Source organism: Podarcis tiliguerta, assembly GCF_965153285.1.
Source record: "Podarcis tiliguerta genome assembly, chromosome: 5".
Classification (NCBI taxonomy): Eukaryota; Metazoa; Chordata; class Lepidosauria; order Squamata; family Lacertidae; genus Podarcis; species Podarcis tiliguerta.
In genome coordinates this window covers 40,528,466-40,549,175 of record NC_139538.1, presented here as the reverse complement: position 1 = coordinate 40,549,175, position 20,710 = coordinate 40,528,466, and the positions used below count along the sequence as shown (strand labels likewise).

At 41.5% G+C, this 20,710-nt stretch overlaps 1 protein-coding gene across 3 annotated transcripts; it reads right to left on the bottom strand.

Annotated features, from left to right (window-relative positions):
* Positions 1–894: 894 nt before the first annotated feature.
* LOC310679115 (claudin-15-like) lies at positions 895–20,673 on the bottom strand. 3 transcript variants are annotated; one of them, XM_083443908.1, is made up of 6 exons: positions 18,662–20,673; positions 17,586–17,911; positions 3,875–4,039; positions 3,030–3,111; positions 2,363–2,464; positions 895–1,840 (listed from the first exon to the last, which is right to left on the bottom strand). In XM_083443908.1, the coding sequence occupies exons 2-6, from the start codon at positions 17,791–17,793 to the stop codon at positions 1,747–1,749; spliced, it is 651 nt and encodes a 216-aa protein (XP_083300034.1). In that variant the 5' UTR covers positions 17,794–17,911; positions 18,662–20,673; the 3' UTR covers positions 895–1,746. The 3 variants fall into 3 exon arrangements, with proteins under 3 accessions (XP_083300034.1, XP_083300035.1, XP_083300033.1); XM_083443909.1 differs by having other exon boundaries at positions 17,586–17,908; positions 18,662–20,665; XM_083443907.1 differs by lacking the exons at positions 17,586–17,911; positions 18,662–20,673 and adding an exon at positions 13,246–13,617.
* Positions 20,674–20,710: the final 37 nt, after the last annotated feature.

Here is a 20,710-nt window from a genome sequence, read left to right as displayed (position 1 = left end):
AGTTTCTTAGTGATGGCTGAATTTTTACATGCAAGGCAGCTTAATCATAGAATTGTAGAGTTGGAAGGGATCCTAAGGATCATCTAGTCCAACCCCTACAATGCAGAAATATGCAGCTGTACCATACCAGCAACCTTGGTGTTATCAGCACCATGCTCTAACCAAGCAGCTTAATAAGAGGGAGGGTTCTGTTTTGAGAAGAGAAAGGGTGAGTTCTTAACTTTCCCACCTGCTGGCTGTTTTTCAACTCCCAATCCTACTCCCATCCGCTTCAGTACACACACAAACAGCTCCCCTACCACTCTTCTTCTTCGAAAAAAGGCCAGGGCTTCTTTTAAGTGTAACATGTTGTTTATCCCTACCCTAAGCCAGGAACTGCATACCTTTTGGGGTCAGTGGGCACACTGGGTTTTACAAGAAATTGTAATGGGTGCCAGTGACTGGTGGGTGGGCAGTGGCGGTGGTAAGGCATAACACACAATAGCTGCCACATCTAAACGAGCAGCAGAAGATATAGGCCCCTAAAATGGTCCCCATCCATGGAAAAGTGGATGGCCCTACATCAGCCTCTGCTACACTCACAGAGCAGCTTTTTGTATCTCTCCTGTTCAGAACAGAAGGGAGGGTGTCTAATCCTGGCCTACAATGGAATGTGGGCATATTTAAGAGTGTTTGTTCACCGTAGGGGAGACTGAGCCTGTGCAAACAGAAACTGAGGAAGAAGAGCAAACAAGTCTCTCATTTATTGAGGATATTTACTCGAGACCTACTTACTCGAGATCGTTTGGTGGGGTGGTCACGCAAGCAGCACACTGGCTATCTCTGCCTAAGTTCATGGAAATGTGGGCCCCAATGTCTAACGGTGGGTAAAATAACACACAAGAGAAGCAAAACTTTGTTATAAAGAAGCAAAAACTCCAGGTTTATTGAATATACACAAACAGTAAAGATGTTAGCACTCGGTAGAACATACATTCATAAGCAGCAGGTCAAAACATGTAACAAAGGTTCTGCACAAAGTCTCTTTAACAGTAGCTCTGGCCAATGAGAGCTCTGTGATGCAATGCCTAAGTGAGGTGAATGAGAATGTTTCCCCTTCGAATCTTGCCTCCATCACAACCTTGGCAGGAGGCCTTAAGCAAATTTCCCTCTCTCTTCCTCAGCCCCTTCCTCCATCTGCAGTGTGGGGATTATCCTGATCAACCATGCAGAACTGTTGTAATGGTTACAGAGATAATATGTGTGTGAAGCACTCTGGACACTCTAAAGCACTATGCAAATACTGTGGTACCAATATTATTAAGGTCCATGATAACTTGTCAGAATCAGTTCATTCCTCATATAGTGTTTGCATATTGTATGGTTAAATACTGAATCCTTCAGAGAGAGATAAGAAGTTTTATTCCTGAAATGATCCAAAGTTTACAGTGTTCCCTAGTACAATGAGACAACATTATGACAAACTAAATAAATGTAGATAAACTAGATAAAACTAGATAAAAAACACCTCCTGGGTGTTATTTTTTAGTTTTTTTTTGGGGGGGGGGGATATGCTAACATGTTACATATTATTTTTCTTTACTAGGCTAGTCCTCATACACCCAAATGACACTGTAGCTTAAACAATTACCAGAAGGAAACTCTACATATATGTAAAATGTCTGTTGAAAGTGGAATATGGAAATGGGAATGGAGGGCTTAGATGTTATACAGTAATGAGTTAGAACATGTGAAACATTTTAAAATCTAAACGTAGTCTTTGGCAGATGTGACTGTCTCGGACTGTTTGATGTAAATACGTGCATCCTTGCCTTGCCGGGTAGCAGCATACTTGTAGTCTCTGTAATTAAAAAGAGGTGTCAATGTGCTGCTGCTCTCTCATTCTTTCATTCTCTCTATTTTTGAGAAATTTAACTGAGTCAGGCATGTCAAAGTGCAAGTAGATAAACAGGTACCACTCCGGCGGGAAGGTAAACGCCGTTTCCATGCGCTGCTCTGGTTCGCCAGAAGCGGCTCAGTCATGCTGGCCACATGACCCGGAAGCTGTGCGCCGGCTCCCTCGGCCAATAAAGCGAGATGAGCGCCGAACCCCAGAGTCGGTCACGACTGGACCTAATGGTCAGGGGTCCCTTTACCTTTACTAGAGGTTACAATCCAATCCTATTCATGTTTGCTCAGATGAAAGTCCCATCATTTTCAGTATTATTTCAGGCATTTCATTGCATATGTTATATATTTTCAAAATGCTTAGAAAGCAATATAAACACTTGGGGTTTGTTACCAGACAAAACAGACAGCTCAGTGAAATCTTTAACAATCTCATTGATACTTTTTACTCTTGTAATAGCAATTGGTCAACTACCTGTGTTTTTCTTTGCATGCTGAACATGTCAGGAAGATCCCACCAAGTATAGAAAGGAGGGAACCAGCCCAGCCTAAGTACAGTGCATATCCCAGCTCATATCTGGAAAAAAATGATTTCGTAGAAGCATCATTACAATCAAATCAGATACATTTTGCCATATTTTTCTAATGTAGTGGCTGCCAGTGGGAAAAACATCGAGAATAGGAGGAGAAAGCTAGGAGATATGACCAGCCGCTCTCCAGGTTATTTCTGCAGAAGGCAGGAAAATGGGTTTTGTCTCAAATAGATGATCTGCAAACACTGAGGTGGGCCAAAGCAGGGCTTTCACCTACAGTAATCCTTTAAACACCCCCCCCCCTTGCAACCTATCTTCTTTTATGGTTGTCAGAGACATTAATTCCTCTGTCCTTTGGTCACATTTCAGCATGACCAACAGACTGAAATCAGGAACTAGGCCAACAGGAAGCAGCAGAATGTTACTGAAGCATGCATTCAAAGTATTCTTATGAATCTCATCATTTTTTGTTAAGAAACATACAATGCAAAAAAGATTAAAGCCAAATGTTAGTTTCATGTGAGTTTTAACAATGCCTAAAGCCATTTACATATTGCAGTTACTGAACTGAGTTTTTTTAAACAACAACATGCAAGTCTGTAAACTTACTTGGTTCCACCATAAAATGAATCAAAAAACTGAGCTGTGATCCTTTCTGCATACCAAGAAATAGCAACCATTGATGAGAGACCTAGGGAAACAATACAGATCCATTTTAATGGAGCGAACTAAAGAATTCCACAGCCTTGCCTTACAGAAATAACATGTACGTAAATATAATAAGGTCATCAGCTGATTAATGAAATCCTACTCAGCCTCATGAGTTTCAGCTGAATACTCAATTCAGCTGAGTTAGTGAATTTGCTCAGGGCTGCTGGATGAATGTGTTTCTGCATCATTACATTGTGTTGAATAAGATGGCAATTGAATGCCTCCCCTTTCCTATTATTCCACTGCTTCTCAAAAAAATTTCTCTGGGCCACATATAAAAATTTGCATGCACCACATAGATTTTTTTTATCAAAAAGAAATACATTGGAAAACAAAAAGCAACAACAACTAGCAGTGCTTGATTTATAACACAAAACACAACTACTTTATAATATGATCACGGGGCATCCAGAAAGCATAAAATGATGCAGCTGCATAAGAACATTAATCATTCCCAAAATAGAATTATAAACACATCTTCTCCAGCACTCTGTTCTAATGGCGATTATGAATCACTAGTAGGGTTGTCCTCAATATCTCTCATTTTGAAAAGATATCAATTCATATTCTTCAAATAAAAAAAATTATTTTGATACTATACTATATTGAAATGTTGAAATGTTTCTTTGATTGCCCTTGAATCCTCCTGCCACACCAGCATGGTGGACAACATCCTTTGAGAGCCACTGTATTATTACATTAGCTTTATTTATTTTTTGGTGCACGGTCTACCGATATCTCACCTGCTAAAATGAAGACCATTCCCCCCAGCATGGCAATTTTTGATTTTGCATTTTCACTGTTGGATCCAAGCTGAGTGCACTTCAAACCAAGCAATGTCAGCAGAGTCCCACACATACCCAAGATAAGCGAAGTGATCATCAGGGCCCGACATGCTTGAATATAAGCTGCAGAGGAAAGAAAATTTTGTCAAGAAAGGTATCAGTTTCGGCAAAGGACATGTCAAACAGCAATACATGCCCACTGATCCAAATGTGGGAGCAACAATGGGCAGATGGTACATATATATATATATCTATATATATATATATATATATATATATCCAGTTTAAAAGAAAGCAATATCAGGAAGCCCATAGAGGCAGATGTGAGATTAACCAGCCCAAACTATGATTCCACCCTAGAGGAAATCTCTCAAGCCAGAGACTGTCAGAAACATCTTACATTACCCACATGTATGCAAATCAGTCTTTTGGTCTGACTTCTCCTCTTAGAGTTGCCCAAATTCCCCTCCCTTTTAAGAAATACATTGAGGATATCACTGTTCCTCCCTTCTTTAGGGAGTCCTCTATGCCTTTGAGATACTAGAAGCCATTACACCCATCCTCATGCTCATCTCATACTTGTTTGCATGCTTAGCAACCAACATAACAAAGGAAAGGAGCAAAGATTGATGCTGGACAGATCTGGAAGTAAATGGTCAAGACTGAATGCAAGCATACAGAGATGAGCAACAACCAGCATAATTATTCTATATGCAAACATCTCCACCATCTGGTGGTCATTTTGCCAGTTTAATGTTTGAAGCTATTCTCTCCATCCCATATTGGGTTTGCAAAGCAATTTCTATTTATATCTTGACTCTGTGTAGCTCAGCAGCACTGACATCCCAATTACTAACTATTCATTCATTCATTTAAATTTATATATCACTTGATTGTAAAAAACCTCAAAGCAGGTTACTAAACAAATACAACACTAAAATTATTAGTAAAAACAATTAAAACATTCAGGCTGGGGGCTGGTGGACAAAAAACAAAAGCATATTTATGATGTAGTGAGAAATTCCCTAGAATACTATCCACTGGTAAGTATTGATTCATAAAGTAACTTATTAATCCACTGTACCAATGAATAGGAGTTGCAGCACATGATTAATGAATCAGGTGACAAGAACAGGTGACAAATAAATGTAAGCCACGTGTTTTCTGTAGCTATTATGCAACTCAATTCTACGCTATCATCTAGCATTATCATACTCTTTAATGAGCGTCTGGTGGTTCTATAATGTAAACTTATCTATGTAGTTTGCAGGTTTCAAACAACAAAGTATATGCCTAATCTGCCATGGCACTGCAGGTGAGGGTTTCCTGGGGACACCATCAGGAGGTCCATTCCACACAATGTAGGAATTGGGTCTTTAGTGTTGTGGCCCCTATCCTGTGGAATCCCCTCCGCTCGAATGTTAGATAGGCATCATCTTTTGGTGCCTACTGAAGGCTTTCCTCTTTCAACAAGCTGAGGCCCTTGCATCTGTAGCAGAATTGCTTTAAAGATGTTTTAAGGATTTTTTTTATTGTTTTGTCACTTGTTGTTTGCAACCCTGGGCTGCTTTGGGAGGAAGAGTGGGATATAAATTTAACAGCAATAATAACAGGATAAATGGTCCATTTATGTATGGTATGAATCAGCCAAAGGTAGGAATTTTACATAAGAAGTTGTCTTTAGCTCCTCATTTTAGTGTGGGAAATGGTCATACTCAATGTCTAGGAATCTGAGATAGTTAGGGATCCTTTTCCCTCTCAAGATCAAGGTACTGTATACATTTTGTGAGATATGCTGACTGCTTAAATTTAACATTGCTGTTGGAAAACAACATCCATATACAGTGGTGCCTCGCAAGACGAAATTAATTCGTTCCGCGAGTTTTTTTGTTGTGCGAGTTTTTTCGTCTTGCGAAGCACCACTGCATTTAAACACTGATAACGGCGGGGAGGGGCGGGGAGAAGCAGGACAGCTGCCGCAGCCAGTACCTCAGTCTCACCCGCACATTGTGGCCACCCGCGGCTGCTGGAGGGCGGCGGGGCTCAGGAGCGCAACTCCAGGGAGAGGCGCTGGCGGCAACGGCTCTCTGAGGGGAGCGCGCGAGGGGGGTGGGCAGCGGCGCGAGGCACTAACCGTCAGCCGGAAGGTGGGAGGGAGCCGAAGGAGCGGGGAAGCGAGCGTGCGTGCAGTGACCGTCGCCATGACACGAGAGGCAGGGCTGTTTCGTCTAGCGAAGCAAGCCCTTAGGAAAATCCGTCTTGCGAAGCACCTCAGAAAACGAAAAACCCTTTCGTCTAGCGAGTTTTTCGTCTTCCGAGGCATTCGTCTTGCGGGGTACCACTGTACTCTGTCACTTTTGTTTCAAGTAAATAACCATGGTATGTAACCTGAAGCGTATGTAACCTGAGGTACCACTGTACACCCTAACGCTACTGGTCTTTGTAGACATTTGTAGACATTGAACCAGAATTTATATACCACTTGATTCTAATACAGTAGTACCTCGGGTTACATACGCTTCATGTTACAGACTCCGCTAACTCAGAAATAGTACCTCGGGTTAAGAACTTTGCTTCAGGATGAGAACAGAAATCGTGCTCCAGAGGCACAGCAGCAGCAGGAGACCCCATTAGCTAAAGTGGTGCTTCAGGTTAAGAACAGTTTCAGGTTAAGAACAGACCTCCGGAACGAATTAAGTACTTAACCCGAGGTATCACTGTAGTGTCCTCTTTTGACCTCCATTTTTCTGGTGAGGCAGTACCTCTTTTTTGGTCATTCCTAAGCAGCCACCCTACCTCCTGCCTTGCTTTTGGCAGCAAATCCAGAAGCAGTCCAAGGTATAATTGCCACCACAAAGTTTATTATGAAACAGGAGCAAAGCATAACGCTCGGTGATCAGATATTTTCTTTTTAAGAATACATTTCTAGTTCTGGCAGATACTTTCACTGGTTTAATAAGGACAGAGACTGTGGACTTGCTTGTTTTGGAATCCTTTTAGTTAAAAGGCTATTTTTAACTCTCAATCTAGCTCTTCCCCTCCAGACTCAATTCAGAAAGTACTTGTGTGCAGTCAGAGCACAAAGAAGGAAGGAAGCAGTATTGTCCCTCTAATGGTCAGCAAAATAAAGCCTTTTTTAAAAAAGAAAGAAAAGAACAAACCTGGAACCTCCTTTAGAAAGCAGGGGAGTTTTGAGCAAAATATATATTTAATGGCACACCATCAAAGCAAAGCTACTTTCTTCTAAAAATTAGAACCCAGACGCAGAGAGTAGAAGCAGAAAGAAACAAGGTCAAGGACCATTCAGTTCAATCTTCCAACTAATTGCACAATAATTGCCGCAAGAAGCATGACTAGGCTGCCCCTGTGCATACATGGATCTATGTGAGTACTTTGTATAAAAGGTAAGGTAAAGGGACACAGGTGGTTCTGTAGTCTAAGCTGCTGAGCCTCTTGGGCTTGCTGATTGGAAAGTCAGCAGTTCAAATCCACGTGACAGGGTGACCTCTTGTTGCGTTGTCCCAGCTCCTGCCAACCTAACAGTTTGAAAGCATACCAGTGTGAGTAGAAAAATAGGTACGGCCGTGGCGGGAAAGTAAGTGGCGTTTCCATGTGCTATGGCTTCTGTCATGGTGTACCAGAAGCGGTTTAGTCATGCTGGCCACATGACCTGGAAAGCTGCCTGCGGAAAAATGTTGGCTCCCTTGGCCTGAAAGCGGAGATAAGCGTCACACCCCATTGTTAAATTCGACTGGACTTAACAGTCCAGGGATCCTTTGCCTTTTTAACCTTTACTTAAAGATACAAAGGGGAGAGGGACCCCTCGCTAATGGCTTGCGTCCCATGACTTAAGGCACATTATTTTGCTGAGCAACCAAACCAGCCCACTTTCTCACTGCAGCTTCTGTGCCATAATCCATACAGTCCCAGCGGGGACTGCAGTAGGGAGCAGGGATTAGTAAAAAACAGGCACCCTGAGCATGCACAGTGCAAAGCCACCACTGGATACAACCAAACAAAACTTCACAGTTTCGATGGCTGGTTTCCTGGACATCATACTTATTTCCCACAAGCATCAAGGAAGTGGCTATTTAGATGCCCAAATTCAGTTAGACCTGCAGGGGGCTACCATAGGGACCAGTGTGCTCACCAGTACCCTCTATGGCAGGGGTTGTCAACCTGGTCCCGACTGCCCACTAGTGGGTGTTTCAGGATTCTAGGTGGGTGGTAGGGTGTTCTACGGCACAAGCTGAATCCTCCTTCCATCGAGAACTGGTGGGCGGTAAGGAAATTTTAACATCAAGAAAGATGCATTAGTGGGCGGTAAGTATAAAAAGGTTGACTACCCCTGCTCTATGGTATGCATGAAAGGGCTCAGAAAATATTCCCTTAAAAATTCACAATGCACAAGGAACTGTTTGCTCTTCCTGCTCAGTTGCTGTTTGCAGTGGCTCACCCTCCCCTACACTGAACACATCCCCATAAACATGTTCACATTTCATTGGATGCCTGGATCAGATACCCTCTCTCCTTTCTGTTCTGAAGAGAGAAAAGATGCAAAGAGTTTCTCTCTGAGAGCAAGCGTGGCAATGGCTGATATAGATGCCTGTCTCTCCATTAATGCAGGGGAAATGCCAACATCATTTTGTAGCCCTGCCTCTTTTCACTTTGAGACATGATGGTCATTTTATCTTACGCCACTCCCCACAGCAACCATTTTGTGATTGGCACCAACAGCCCTTTCTCAACAATCCAAATGTGCCAACTGACTCAATATGTTTGGTGACCCCACACATGGCAGGAGGGGGAGGAATCCAACATGCTACATCCTGGTCACACTGCTGAAACCACTAGTTGACATGCTTGCGTGGTTGGGTTAGCTCTGGGTGGGCTCACTTGCCCCACTCCTTATGTAACATAGTGCCACATGACCTGTTGCTATGTTGGTGCAAAGCAAATGGTCTCCCATACTATCACAACTATATATATCAGTAAGAACAGGCTGCTACTATGTTCAGTACAGAGATTTGATTGCTCCTCTTATCAGATAGCTGAGTAATATAATAAGCAAGGCAGCAAATGTGTCAGCAGCTACTTGCGTGTAAAGTGTCAACTACGTAATCTCCAAAGCTAGGTTCCTTAATGAAGTGCAAACACTGTAAGTTTCTAAAACTACATAAGTAGATACACAAGGAAGGTCCACAGGTCAGTGACAAAGCACCTACTTTTCACAGAGATGGTAACATCCATTTTTTGCATCTCCAGATAGGGCTGGGAGAGAACTCAGCCTGAAACCCTGGAGCATAGCTGTCAGCTTACAGATTTGAAAATAAGGGACCAGCAGCCTTGAAAATAAGGGACCAGCAGCCAAAATAAGGGACCTGCAGCCTCACCTGTTCCAGGCACTCCAGTCTTCCTGTCCTCCTGCAGTCTGGTCAAACTCATGCTGGTAGCTTCGAGAACACTGTCCAACCAACTTTGTAACCAGAGGTTCAACTGAATAGAATCTGAATCACATGCACCACAAGGCCTATGCAGCCTCAACTTAAGATGGCTCCCCGGTCTGGCTTTGCACTGCAAAGTTTGCAGCAGCACGTGCAACAAAATCGCGTCCAGCATTCAAAAAACCCCTCAGCTTGCATTAACTAGCCACACACAAGGCATGCAAGCTCCACCCCCCAGTCGTTCTTAGACTTCTTATTGGGTGAGCAACACAGCCAAGCAACACAGCTGGAGCCTCCCTGGCCGGCAGGGAGGGAGGGAGAGGAGCTGCTTCCTTTGAAATTTAAGGGACATCATTTAAGGGACATTTAAGGGACATCCATCATTTAAGGGACATCCATCAATAAGAGACAGCAGCGGGACATGGAGCTGGAATAAGGGACTGGCCCTTCAAATAAGGGACACTTGACAGCTATGCCCTGGAGAGCATCCATAGAACTTTTCCTATGATTTATTGCTGTAGATTAGAGGTTCCCAAACCTATTTGGCCTACCACCCCCTTTAAAAAAGAATAATTACTCAGCGCCCCCTGGGAATCTACTTTCTTTAAGCAAATAAACAGAAAGGTGCAGTGACAATTTTGCATTCTTTTATATATCTACATTTATGCCTACAACTTCTTGAAAAATAAGTTAACAAGCAGCTGAATCCCATGCATCTTCACCTGAAGTAACAGTCCACTACATTCCAACGGCATCCCACAGCCCGCCTGCCATTGGCCAAATGGGCAGGCAAGCTGCGATCCACTTCCTGGGCCTGGGTGAAGCCAAAAAGGGTTCCCCCAAGCCGAGGAAAACCCTTCGCCTCCAGCACGACCACCGGATCAAGGGGAGTCATTGTCACTATCCCACAACGCCACCCAACCTGGCAGTAAGCGCCATTACACAACAGGTGAAACATGTATGAACGGTTTTTTAAAATTTTCTTCTCTTCTTTATGCTTCCCCTGGCCCCTTATTTTTATCTCATGCCCCTCAATTGCTACTACCGCACCCCTGGATCGTTCCAGCACCCCAAAGCACTTCCCAAACACTGCTGTAGATCATAGCATCAGTGAAGTTGGCATAAATTGAAATTATGACCTGTTTTAACTCTGGAACTTCTTATCTTATCTGAACCCTGAAAGGCATGAATAAATATCCTGACCTCTTAATATATAAAGATCAAAAAACTAATCCTGTCTTACCAGCAAAGTTTAATTATCACCTCCTATAGGAAAGAATGGTGTTTTGTACAGACAATGGAATCTTCTTCCAAAAGTTAAGTCACAATTCAGCAAACATATAATACAACCAACTAGTTAGTCATTTCTCACTAAAGTCATGTCTTCTCAACCACAAACTGGGCAAATGGATAGGAACTTGTAGGAAATCAGCAATAAAGCAAAGGAATAAAGATTTATCCCTTCTCCAGAAGGTAACACTGGCTCAGATATGCCGACCCATCCTTTTAGTGTCGCATGAATTTCAGCCCTTACATCTTTGCCAGTCTTTGGTTTCATGCTTTTGTCTATTTTATATGCACTACTTGAGACATCCAAACCAAGAGTTGCTTAACACCTCTATTAATGTGGATTTGTTGAAATATTTATAGCACTTACAAAGTTATTCAGTTTTGTTTATGAGAATATAAGAACCCATGCCATCTGGCTGCAGGATAATGCTTCATGAGATATTAAAAAAAATCCTAAAAACAAAGGTTACACAAGCAGTGTTAGATATAATGAACTATAAATATTTTGAATCGTTTTATTTACAATAAAGTCTATTTTGGCAAGTATCAGTGAGATGGCTGAGCTCGCATTTCACCAACCAAGTAGGTCAATGCAAGGTTTGATGGTTGCCTCACGTAGTCTCAGATCACTGTTGATACATAGAATAAAGACAGTTTCTTATCTTGATACAGCAAACCTCAAATCACTATTAATAATTAGCTCATCCTGTGACAGATCTGGCAATGGACAGCTTGCCACAAGGTGCTGTTGGTGACTGCCCATCAGGACTGAAGTACAGTAGTCTTTCAGACAACTTCCTGTATGAGAACCATGTAGCCAGCTGTCACCAGATCTATTGGCAGTTGCCAAAAAGCAATTCCCGAGTGTTAAAATGTAACACTCAAGCCTTTCTGACATTCAGCTGCAATACAGCAACATGGCACCAAAATAAGAGAGTTATAAGATGTATTCATTATACCAGTGAAAGATTTAAAGCAATCAATTATTTTGGATTTACTGATACAGCCTGTATATCACTTGCACAGGATTTGTGACCTACTTGCAAGTCGTGACCCACAGGTTGAGAGGACAAGAAGGTCAGAAACTGTAAAATGAGGGCAGTCATAACTCTGGCATGGTCTGCTCAAACAATCTCTAAAACACTGTTATGAGTTTGACTGTCTTTATTACTGTGACTGGGTCCCCATCACTATGGTTTTGCTGGACAGATCAAAATATGGCTTGGACCTAACAAAAGGACAGTGGTGTTCCTTGATGACTGGGGATACTATTGCCCTGGAATCTCTCTCCCACCCTTCAGCTAGTGGGAAGAACAGAGAAATAGACTGGAGCAAGTAAGCATTTTTAAAGAAGGGCACTTTCAGGCGGTACACAGAACAAATGTGTGGTGGGAAATTATGGTATCTTGGTTGCAAGTTCCACTCTCAACCACATCACACACACATATTTATGTTTATGAGGTTATAATGTCTCTAAGGGGATATAGAAAGTGAGAGACTTTAGCCAGAGGTAGCTGAACTAGAAGTAGCCCAGAAGGCTGTGAAGATCCATGCTGTTCATTTGGGGAATTTGATGCAGGCTCAGCAGTTGTTCTACTTCCTGTAAGAAGCTACCATATTTTTCTGTGTATAAGACGCCCCCATGTATAAGACACCCCCTATTTTGCGGGACTCCAAATTAAGAGAACACCCCTCAGCATTACCTGTGTATAAGATGAGCCCCAATTTTAAACCTAATTTTTTGGTAAAAAAAGAACCTAGTCTTACACATGGAAAAATACTATATTTGTTTCTAATATGCTTTGCTTATACGTTGTAAATCTCCAGTCCTCTCTTATCCAAAGGGAATTAATCCCTGTAGCATTGCCTCTGCAGAATACTCATGGAAGCCAGAAGTACATGATTTGAAAATGCAGAAAAGCAAGCCTATATATTTTCAGGTCAATGCAGATTTTGTTGAGTGTATGCAAAGCAAAGCAAAATGCAAATTTTCAAATGTAATGTTACAAAATAAATTTTAATAAAGCCTGATCATAACCCAACACATCAGTGGTGACGAACAAATCCCCCTATATAACAGGCACACGACACCACTGTGTATAGTTAATTTTTTAATAGCTTATTTAAAGCTCAGTTGCTTCTCTACAATACATTGCCCTATTGCCAATGCCAACAATACCTTCCCAATAGATAAATAACCTGCCATCACAAACCTTTAGCTGTTTTTAATAACAGCCAAAAAATGTTATTTTGTTTAAAGCTCTGTGAAGACTATGTTTTATCTTCAGTAAGGGAATGCTAACTTTCTGCACTGACACACACACTTTACTCTCAATGTGTTCTGATTCATCACCTTTCAGGGCAGGTGGAGAGAGAATCTTGTCCTCCATATATCGACATGCCAAGAAACTTCAAAAATCCTTCACTTTTGGAGCTCAAAGAAGCAGTCTGTTATAATCTGACAAGCTCTTTCAGGGAAATGCCTCATTGATGTTATTTTCAGTCAAAATTCACTATATGTACTTTCCATGCACCCACCCAATGCATTATTTCATCTGATAAAGATGTGGACATTTACATCAAATAAAGACATACCAGGAAGTGCCAAAAGTGTATCAAACGCTCTGCAGTTGGAGATTCCAATACTATCTTCCGCACAGCTGTGCCACAGGTTTTCATACAGGCTTGAGCTTGTAATCACACTCCCATGTACGGTGGAGACTTTCCAGTAACTGTTTTTTAAAGTTGCTCCAATCACTACCCAGCCACCCAAGGTGAGTACAAAACCAGTGAGTTCCAAAATAGCAGACATAGTTGAAACTTCTAACAGATATATTATCTATTTTGTATTAAGATGAAATATAAGAAGTATCTCCCCATTAAAGGCCACTTGCTGTCTTAGCTAGTTTCCTCCAAAATGAAGCTACCTTTGATCTTTGTTCCGTCAACTAAATGATAAGATTTGTAGCACATTGCTTTTAATAATTGGAGGCGTGGTTTAAGAAAAAAGTGCTAATTGCATTGGATTTGCAAAAGGACAAAATGCTATTGATCAGTTTTTCTCATAAAATTTATGGCATGGGTATTTTTTTCACAACTGCATAGCTATCTAATGCTTCAGGTAACTGAAACGATCGCCCCAGAGTGCCTTCTCCTGCTTCATGGAGCCCACATGGCTCCCTGGTATATTCCAGAGCTCATGGCAATGAAACAAGTTGGGAGACAGTTTGAACATGAGTGGAGAGAAACTGTCAAATGCCATCAAACACTACTGAGGGCTCATCATCAAGCCTACTTAGTGGCAGTGAAGACAGCAAAGAAGGTATACTTGGTAGCCTCCGTTGCAATCCTCATTATGCCATTCAGTACTGTGGGTGCTTTTACAGTCTAGCCCAAAAGAGGTAGCAGAACCGATAGTAGCTTGCTGTGACTTGTTTGCAAAGCATTTTATAGCTAAAATAGCTTGCATCCACTGGAACCTTGACTCTGCTATTTCAACAGATGGCTCTCAAGGGGTGTCCAGAGCACCACCTAGTTGGGTGAGGTTCCGTTGGTAAGGCTCAAGGATCCTTGAGCACAGTCCTTGGATCAGTCACAGTGACTGCTTGCATTCTAGATCCTTGGCCTTCCTGGCTGATAAAAACTAACAGAGGGGGACAGTTGGGCCAGGAAGGTCATCAATGCCTCCTTGTAAGAGAGGGTGGTCCCTGCTTGCTTGAAGAAGGCAGTGGTAAGAGCACTCCTTAAGAAACTCTTCCTGCATCTGGAAAATCTAAACAATTACTGGCCAGTTGCCAATCTCCCCTTTTTGGGAAAGGTTCTTGAGTGAGAGGTTATGGACCAGATCCAGGCACACTCAGAAGACATTGATTTTCTAGATCCATTTCAATTGGGGCTTAGGTCCAGTTTTGGCACAGAAACTGCTTAGGTTGCCCTTTATGATACCCATGTCAGCAGAGGCTGATTTAGAGGAGCGTGACCAGTTCACGCGCACTGGGTAAGGTGCTTAGGGGGCACCGCAATAATTCTTTAGAATGGAACACGAGAGGTGGGGGAGATTTTTTCCTTGGACAGGGTGCTGCTGAAATTTCAGACCCCAAGATTTTCTTCTCTGGTTTACAAAGCCATTAAAAATACTAAGTATAAATCCAATTTTACACAACAAAACTAATTTTAAAATCAACCAAATTCATCTCAAACCAACATATAGAGGAAATAGGAATACAGAAGGGTTTTACCCAGTACCTAAACACCATAATGTAGGCTCTTTGAGCTAGTTACGTGTAGGAAAAGTCAATACTTCAAGTAATCTGGCCCACAAGCCATTTAGGGCATTAAAGATTCAAAGGAGCACTTTGAAATGAACCTGGAAGCAGACTGAGAGTCAGTTCACAGGTGTATGTCAGCACACTGGTGTGATGTGATTATATTTACCACTCCCCGTCAATACCCTCAGCCACCTTATTTTGGAACAAATGACGTTTCCAGACCATTTTCAAAGGGAGTGCCACATATAATACAATGAAATAATCCAACAGGGAGGTTATCAAATCATTTACAACTGTAGTAAGGTGATCTCTACCCAAATGGGTCATAGCCGGTTAGGTTAGCTTAGGCTGATCAAAGCTGGTCTAAGTCACCAAGGCCAGCTGAGTCTCAAGAAGCAATGCTGGACCTCCCTCCCTACCACAAACTATAGGCCAGCTTCTTTTAGCAAGACTGCAACTCCATCTAAAGCACCACCAGGAACTAGTGAATTCAGAACACTCTGTCTCCGATTCTTCCCATCATCAGGTCTAGCTCCACCACTACCAGTACAGAGACCCCAAAAGTTCACCCATGAACAAGCATGTCCCTCAACAGAAAAGGTTGCCCACAATGTGCTATAGGAATGGCTTTGTTGTTGTTTAGTCATTTAGTTGTGTCTGACTCTTCGTTACCCCATGGACCAGAGGACACCAGGCACTCATGTCTTCCACTGCCTCCTGCAGTTGGGTCAAGCTAGTAAGGACTGGCTTACTAGCACAGTAATCTAAGGTTACTTACCAATCTGTAGTGCAAATAAATAGTTTTACTCAATACAGAATTGTGCATGCTCATCCTCAATAAGCTTTTAATCTAGATTGATTTTCGATCCCACTGTTCACAAGCATGGGTGTAGTTACCTGGTGTACATTTGAAAACCCTTCCCTTGTTTAGGTTATCATAGAACTGTACAGTTGGAATGGATCCCGAGGATCAACTAATCCAACCCCTGCAATGTAGGAATCAAATGGGGATGTATCCACTTTCCTATGCCCCACCCAGATGAAGGTGGAAATGGTAACTGCTATCTTGTTATACGCCCACATCACTGGGCAGGTGTAGATATACCCCTGTTTCTGGGACTGCCTCTATCCATTTTCAAATGAGCACAATGGGGGATAATGCAGAACGTTTGGACTATGAAGAAAAAAAAAAGATCTGAGTGACCATTGTCTCCAATACTTGTTTGCAGAATGTTTAATTTGCAAGTCTTAACAATTTACTGATAAGGAAATTGATTCCTTGTTAATGCATCTTCGTCAGGGCAAAATAAAAGCCTGACACCACATGATTTATATGTTTATTTAACACAGCACAAGGATCAGAGCAGGAGACAAAGTCTCAAAGATTAAGGCATAATTAGAAAGTACTTCAGATACAAATAATGACCTACTCAAATGGTTAATTTATTTATTTTTAATGATCCCTGGATAAACTAAGAGTTAAGATGATATTTAAGTATATGGTGTCAAGTTCCATGGGAAAATAGTGAAAATGAATGTGTCTAGATAAACTATCAGCAACTACACTAATGGTAGCTTTCTTGTGTAAACACTCAGATATTTATACCACATCCAGAAAATCAACTACCAACGTGCTACACATTTATCAGATTTTGTGGAATTAAACAGCAATTAAATACCTCTCAATGAAGTTTAATACAGCAGAAGTGATAGTAACATGTAAGCACTGCATGATGCAAGGGTGGCTAACCTGTGGCCCTTCAGATGTAATTGGACTTCAACTCCCACAAGCACCAGCCAGCATGGCCAAATGGTTGGTTATGATGGGAGTCAAATAACGTCTGGAGAGCCACCCACCTGTCAAAATGGCCTGTGGAGTAAGGGCTCAGGATCCAGCCCACCAGCCAAACTCTGTTCCCCACCCTGATTTACATGCTTGTGCAACACTAGACAAAAGGTACATCTTCACTCATGTCTGAGATTTAACTTCTAGAACAGAGCTTCCCAAATGTTTCCCACCATGGACCACTTGAAAATTGCTAAACATCTTCACAGACCTGCCTGCTGCAACAATTACAGTGTGATGTGTTAGATGTTGTATGATTTTTAACTGTATGTTATTACCTCTTTCATTTTTTTATTCCTTATATCTTTTTGTATTACAAATTGAATTCTAGAAAAAAATCAATTATGAATATTTAATACGATGGATGCGCTACCGCCCATCTTTAGCCACAGATCTTCATACACATACCATGGACGACATGAAAGAAGCTTGTGGACTACTGGTGGCCCACAAACCATAGTTTGGCAACCTCTGTTCTAGAGACATTAGGGAGGGAGCTGAACCTAGATAATGACTGCTCTAGTATCTCACACCCAATATGTTAACAAAATGTTGCCCAACAGGCAAAAACAGAGATCAAATAGTGGCAGTGATTACCTGGGACATATACTTTGTAAATGTGCATTTTTAAATATTGAAAGGGAGCAGCCACTGACTATGTACATTTGATCTCAGAATATATATGAAAGTTTGTTTCTACAGGCTTGCATTAAAGTTCTTTCCTATGTATCTATAAACACACAATGTCAGATATTCGCATAAGTAGCACACAAATTCAGACTAAGAATCCAGCATTTTATGTATGAAAAGTGTTAACTTACTTTCCAAACTGAGCAAGGAAAAGAAATTCTTGCACTGAACTGAGCCCAGAGAAGTAGCTACACAGTTCATCCAGAGACCTTCATAAATCCAGCTTGCAGTAATAAGCCTAGAACTTTTCCAGCAGTTGGACACAGTGGCAACCAGTAAAAGGATGAGACCCAGATAAGCCAGAAGCAGTGCAGAGATTTGAAAAGCTGACGACGCCATCCTTCAATGACAAGTGAATTTTCAAAGACTCACTCTCAAATTGTGATGTCAAAATCCAATTTTAAAAGTTGATAAGAGACCATGTAATAGCACACTCGTTATATGAGGAATATTTCTGCTGAGAAGAAAACAAAACTGTTAGCTTCTGTTCTAACACAGAATATTCTTTGCATGCTAGGTTAAAAGTTATTATCTGATATACAGCATGGATTCATTTTTAATGCATTTATAGTGGATTTACAGTACTGTTTGCAGAACAGCAGTCAATATTTTGAGATACGGCATATAGAGCAGTATTTCTGATATAAGAATAAAATGCAGAATAATAATAAAAAAGAAATTTTTATTTATATCCCGCCCTCCCCAGCCAAAGCTGGGCTCAGGGCGGCTAACAACAATAAAATAAGACAACATTTTAAAATCATTTCATTAAAAAATTACTTCAAAAGTAATTTGAAGAAAAGATGGGAGCTTCAAATACATTTGAGGTGCACATAGCATCGCATGCAGAATAGTAGTTAGAATCAGAACTATTGGGAAACATGGTACATAGAACAGTATTTCTGGCATAGGAATTCACTGTTATCTATAATAATAATAATTTCCATTTCAATATCCGTTTCTTTGAAAAAATAGAGGTGAGTTATGTTTGAGCAGGAAGGAAGAAGTGAGGATTGGGGAAGTAATGTGGCTATATGTTGTTTGCTTCATAAAGAATTATCAGCAAACCATTAATGAACAATTAATTTGCAACTTCCAAATTTATTTTAAAGCCAATTAACTGAATTAACACATTTAAATAATTTTACTGGATTTACTGAAGTGTATAATGTAGATTCAATGTCCTGTATAATATATATGTACTTACTTTTAGGTATCTGTGTTCTGGATTTTCCCCTTTGAAGTTTTTCCAGAGACACGACAGCAGCTTGTGAGGGCCAGTTTTGCCAAACTGAGAGTGAACGTTTTGTAACACTTTAGGACCTTTCCCCCCTGTTCTAAAAATCAATGCCTCCAGCCAGTTCATTGACTTCACCATTGCGCAAGACGTATATCCAATGAACTATGTTATTCAAAATGGATCCTGTTCCAGCAGGGGCGAATCGAGGTTTTATTTCACCCAGGTCAAAGACCCCGTTTGCCCCCCCTCCATGTGTATTTGCGCGCGCACACACACACACAGGCTGGAAACCTCAATGACATCCATCTGGAGGATTCACCTGGGGCAAAAACCCCCCGGCTAGCTTCCCTGTAGCTAAAGGGTTCTTACAGAACCTGAATAAAATCACCTATTAGTATTCCTCTAGTGTCTGACTCCATATTAACTTCCAACGTTCCTTACGTTTAAAGAGAGAAGCCATGCGGTCACTAAACATTGAGGACTACAACTCCCATATTCTCTATGCTGGCTGGGGCTGATGGGAGAGGTAGTCTCAGACATTTGGATTGTGCCATGTTGGCAGTCCCTGTTCTAATGTTTTCAAAAACAAACTCATGATTTTATCTCAGGGAAATGATGCTGTGAAAAATGAGATTATTCTGCAAAAACAACAACATCCAAACATCAAGTATTTTCAAAATAATCCTCCATATAGCAAAAACCATAACACAACTTTTAGAGGATTCTGAACACTTTATATACTCTAATCTGACTCAACAAGTTTGTAAAACAGGCCAGTGTTAGCTCCATTTTGGGAATAGCTAAAACAGAAGGCCAAATTAGGCATTAGCTTGACAAACATCTTGTTCCAGCTCCATTTTTGCTAAGATTATGGGGAATGTAAAGTAGGAAGGAATGATGGGAGGAAGATGTGCCTTTATTTGTTCAGTGATTCTGGGTACACTGCAAACGTCCTGAGGCATGGACTCACTTAAGTGTCTAGATATGGGTAGGATGCTACAAGTGCAGTACTTTTGGGTTCCAAGTCATTCACTTGGAAGCATTAGTCCTTCTGACAGTTCTCTAAAGCCAAGGTTCATTCTCTCTCTTCCTGTACCAATACTATGTTTATTTTCATTCTCAATGATGGGTATCAAAAAAGAGGTCACTGTTGCCACAGAAATGCTACTAAACTACCTGCTAAATATCAGATTGTACTCCCAACTTTTTTATGCCAAGGCTCCTGTGCTTTTAACCATTATACAAGAGCACAAATCTAGAAGCATGGAGATGTGAAATACTCTGCCAAGAGACATTCAGCAGGCACTTTCTGTCTCAACTTTTAAATGCCTGTTGAAAGCTTTTTATTTTATCAAGCTTATGTAGGCAATTAAGGGTGTAGTTTTTCCAGAATACTTAGCCAATTCCTGACTTTGACTTTTAAATACGCTTTTGTTGTAAGGTTTTAGGTAAATGAATAGCGGTTCTAAAATATTGGAAAATATTGGAAAAACTCGTGTTCCATTTTCGCCAGTTAAAGCTACTTTATACAGGCCCTGCAAAGAAAAGAAAAAAGACGGTGAACATCCCCAACTGAAGAGCGGCAGGCTAATGGCTATAATTGGTTTCCGTCAGCATCTTTTCCTACTTCTGCCATTTACCGCTGCTGCCCCCACAATCCATGCCTGCGGTTCCCTTTTCCTATGAGAACATATGAGTGGAAGCTACTGCCTCGAGGAAGAAAAGGCCCTCTGGCAAGGAAGAGGCACAGCCTCGGTGCCCAGTCCAGCCTCAGCGCCTTTGATAAAATGGGGACTTAATCCGGTCAGCACCAATTGCTTCAAAATGGCGACAGAAGACCCGAAAGGGTCCCCACCCCCCGCCATATGTTTTTAAGCTCTCTCAATAGGACGCCGCAATATTTTTTTGCCGGAAGAAAGACCGCCCCAACTGAACGACACTGTAGGCCGCGCCGCCCTTTCCCCGGAGAGGTAGGCAAGGTAACGGTATTTTCGCTTCGGCGCTTGGCTATGACGT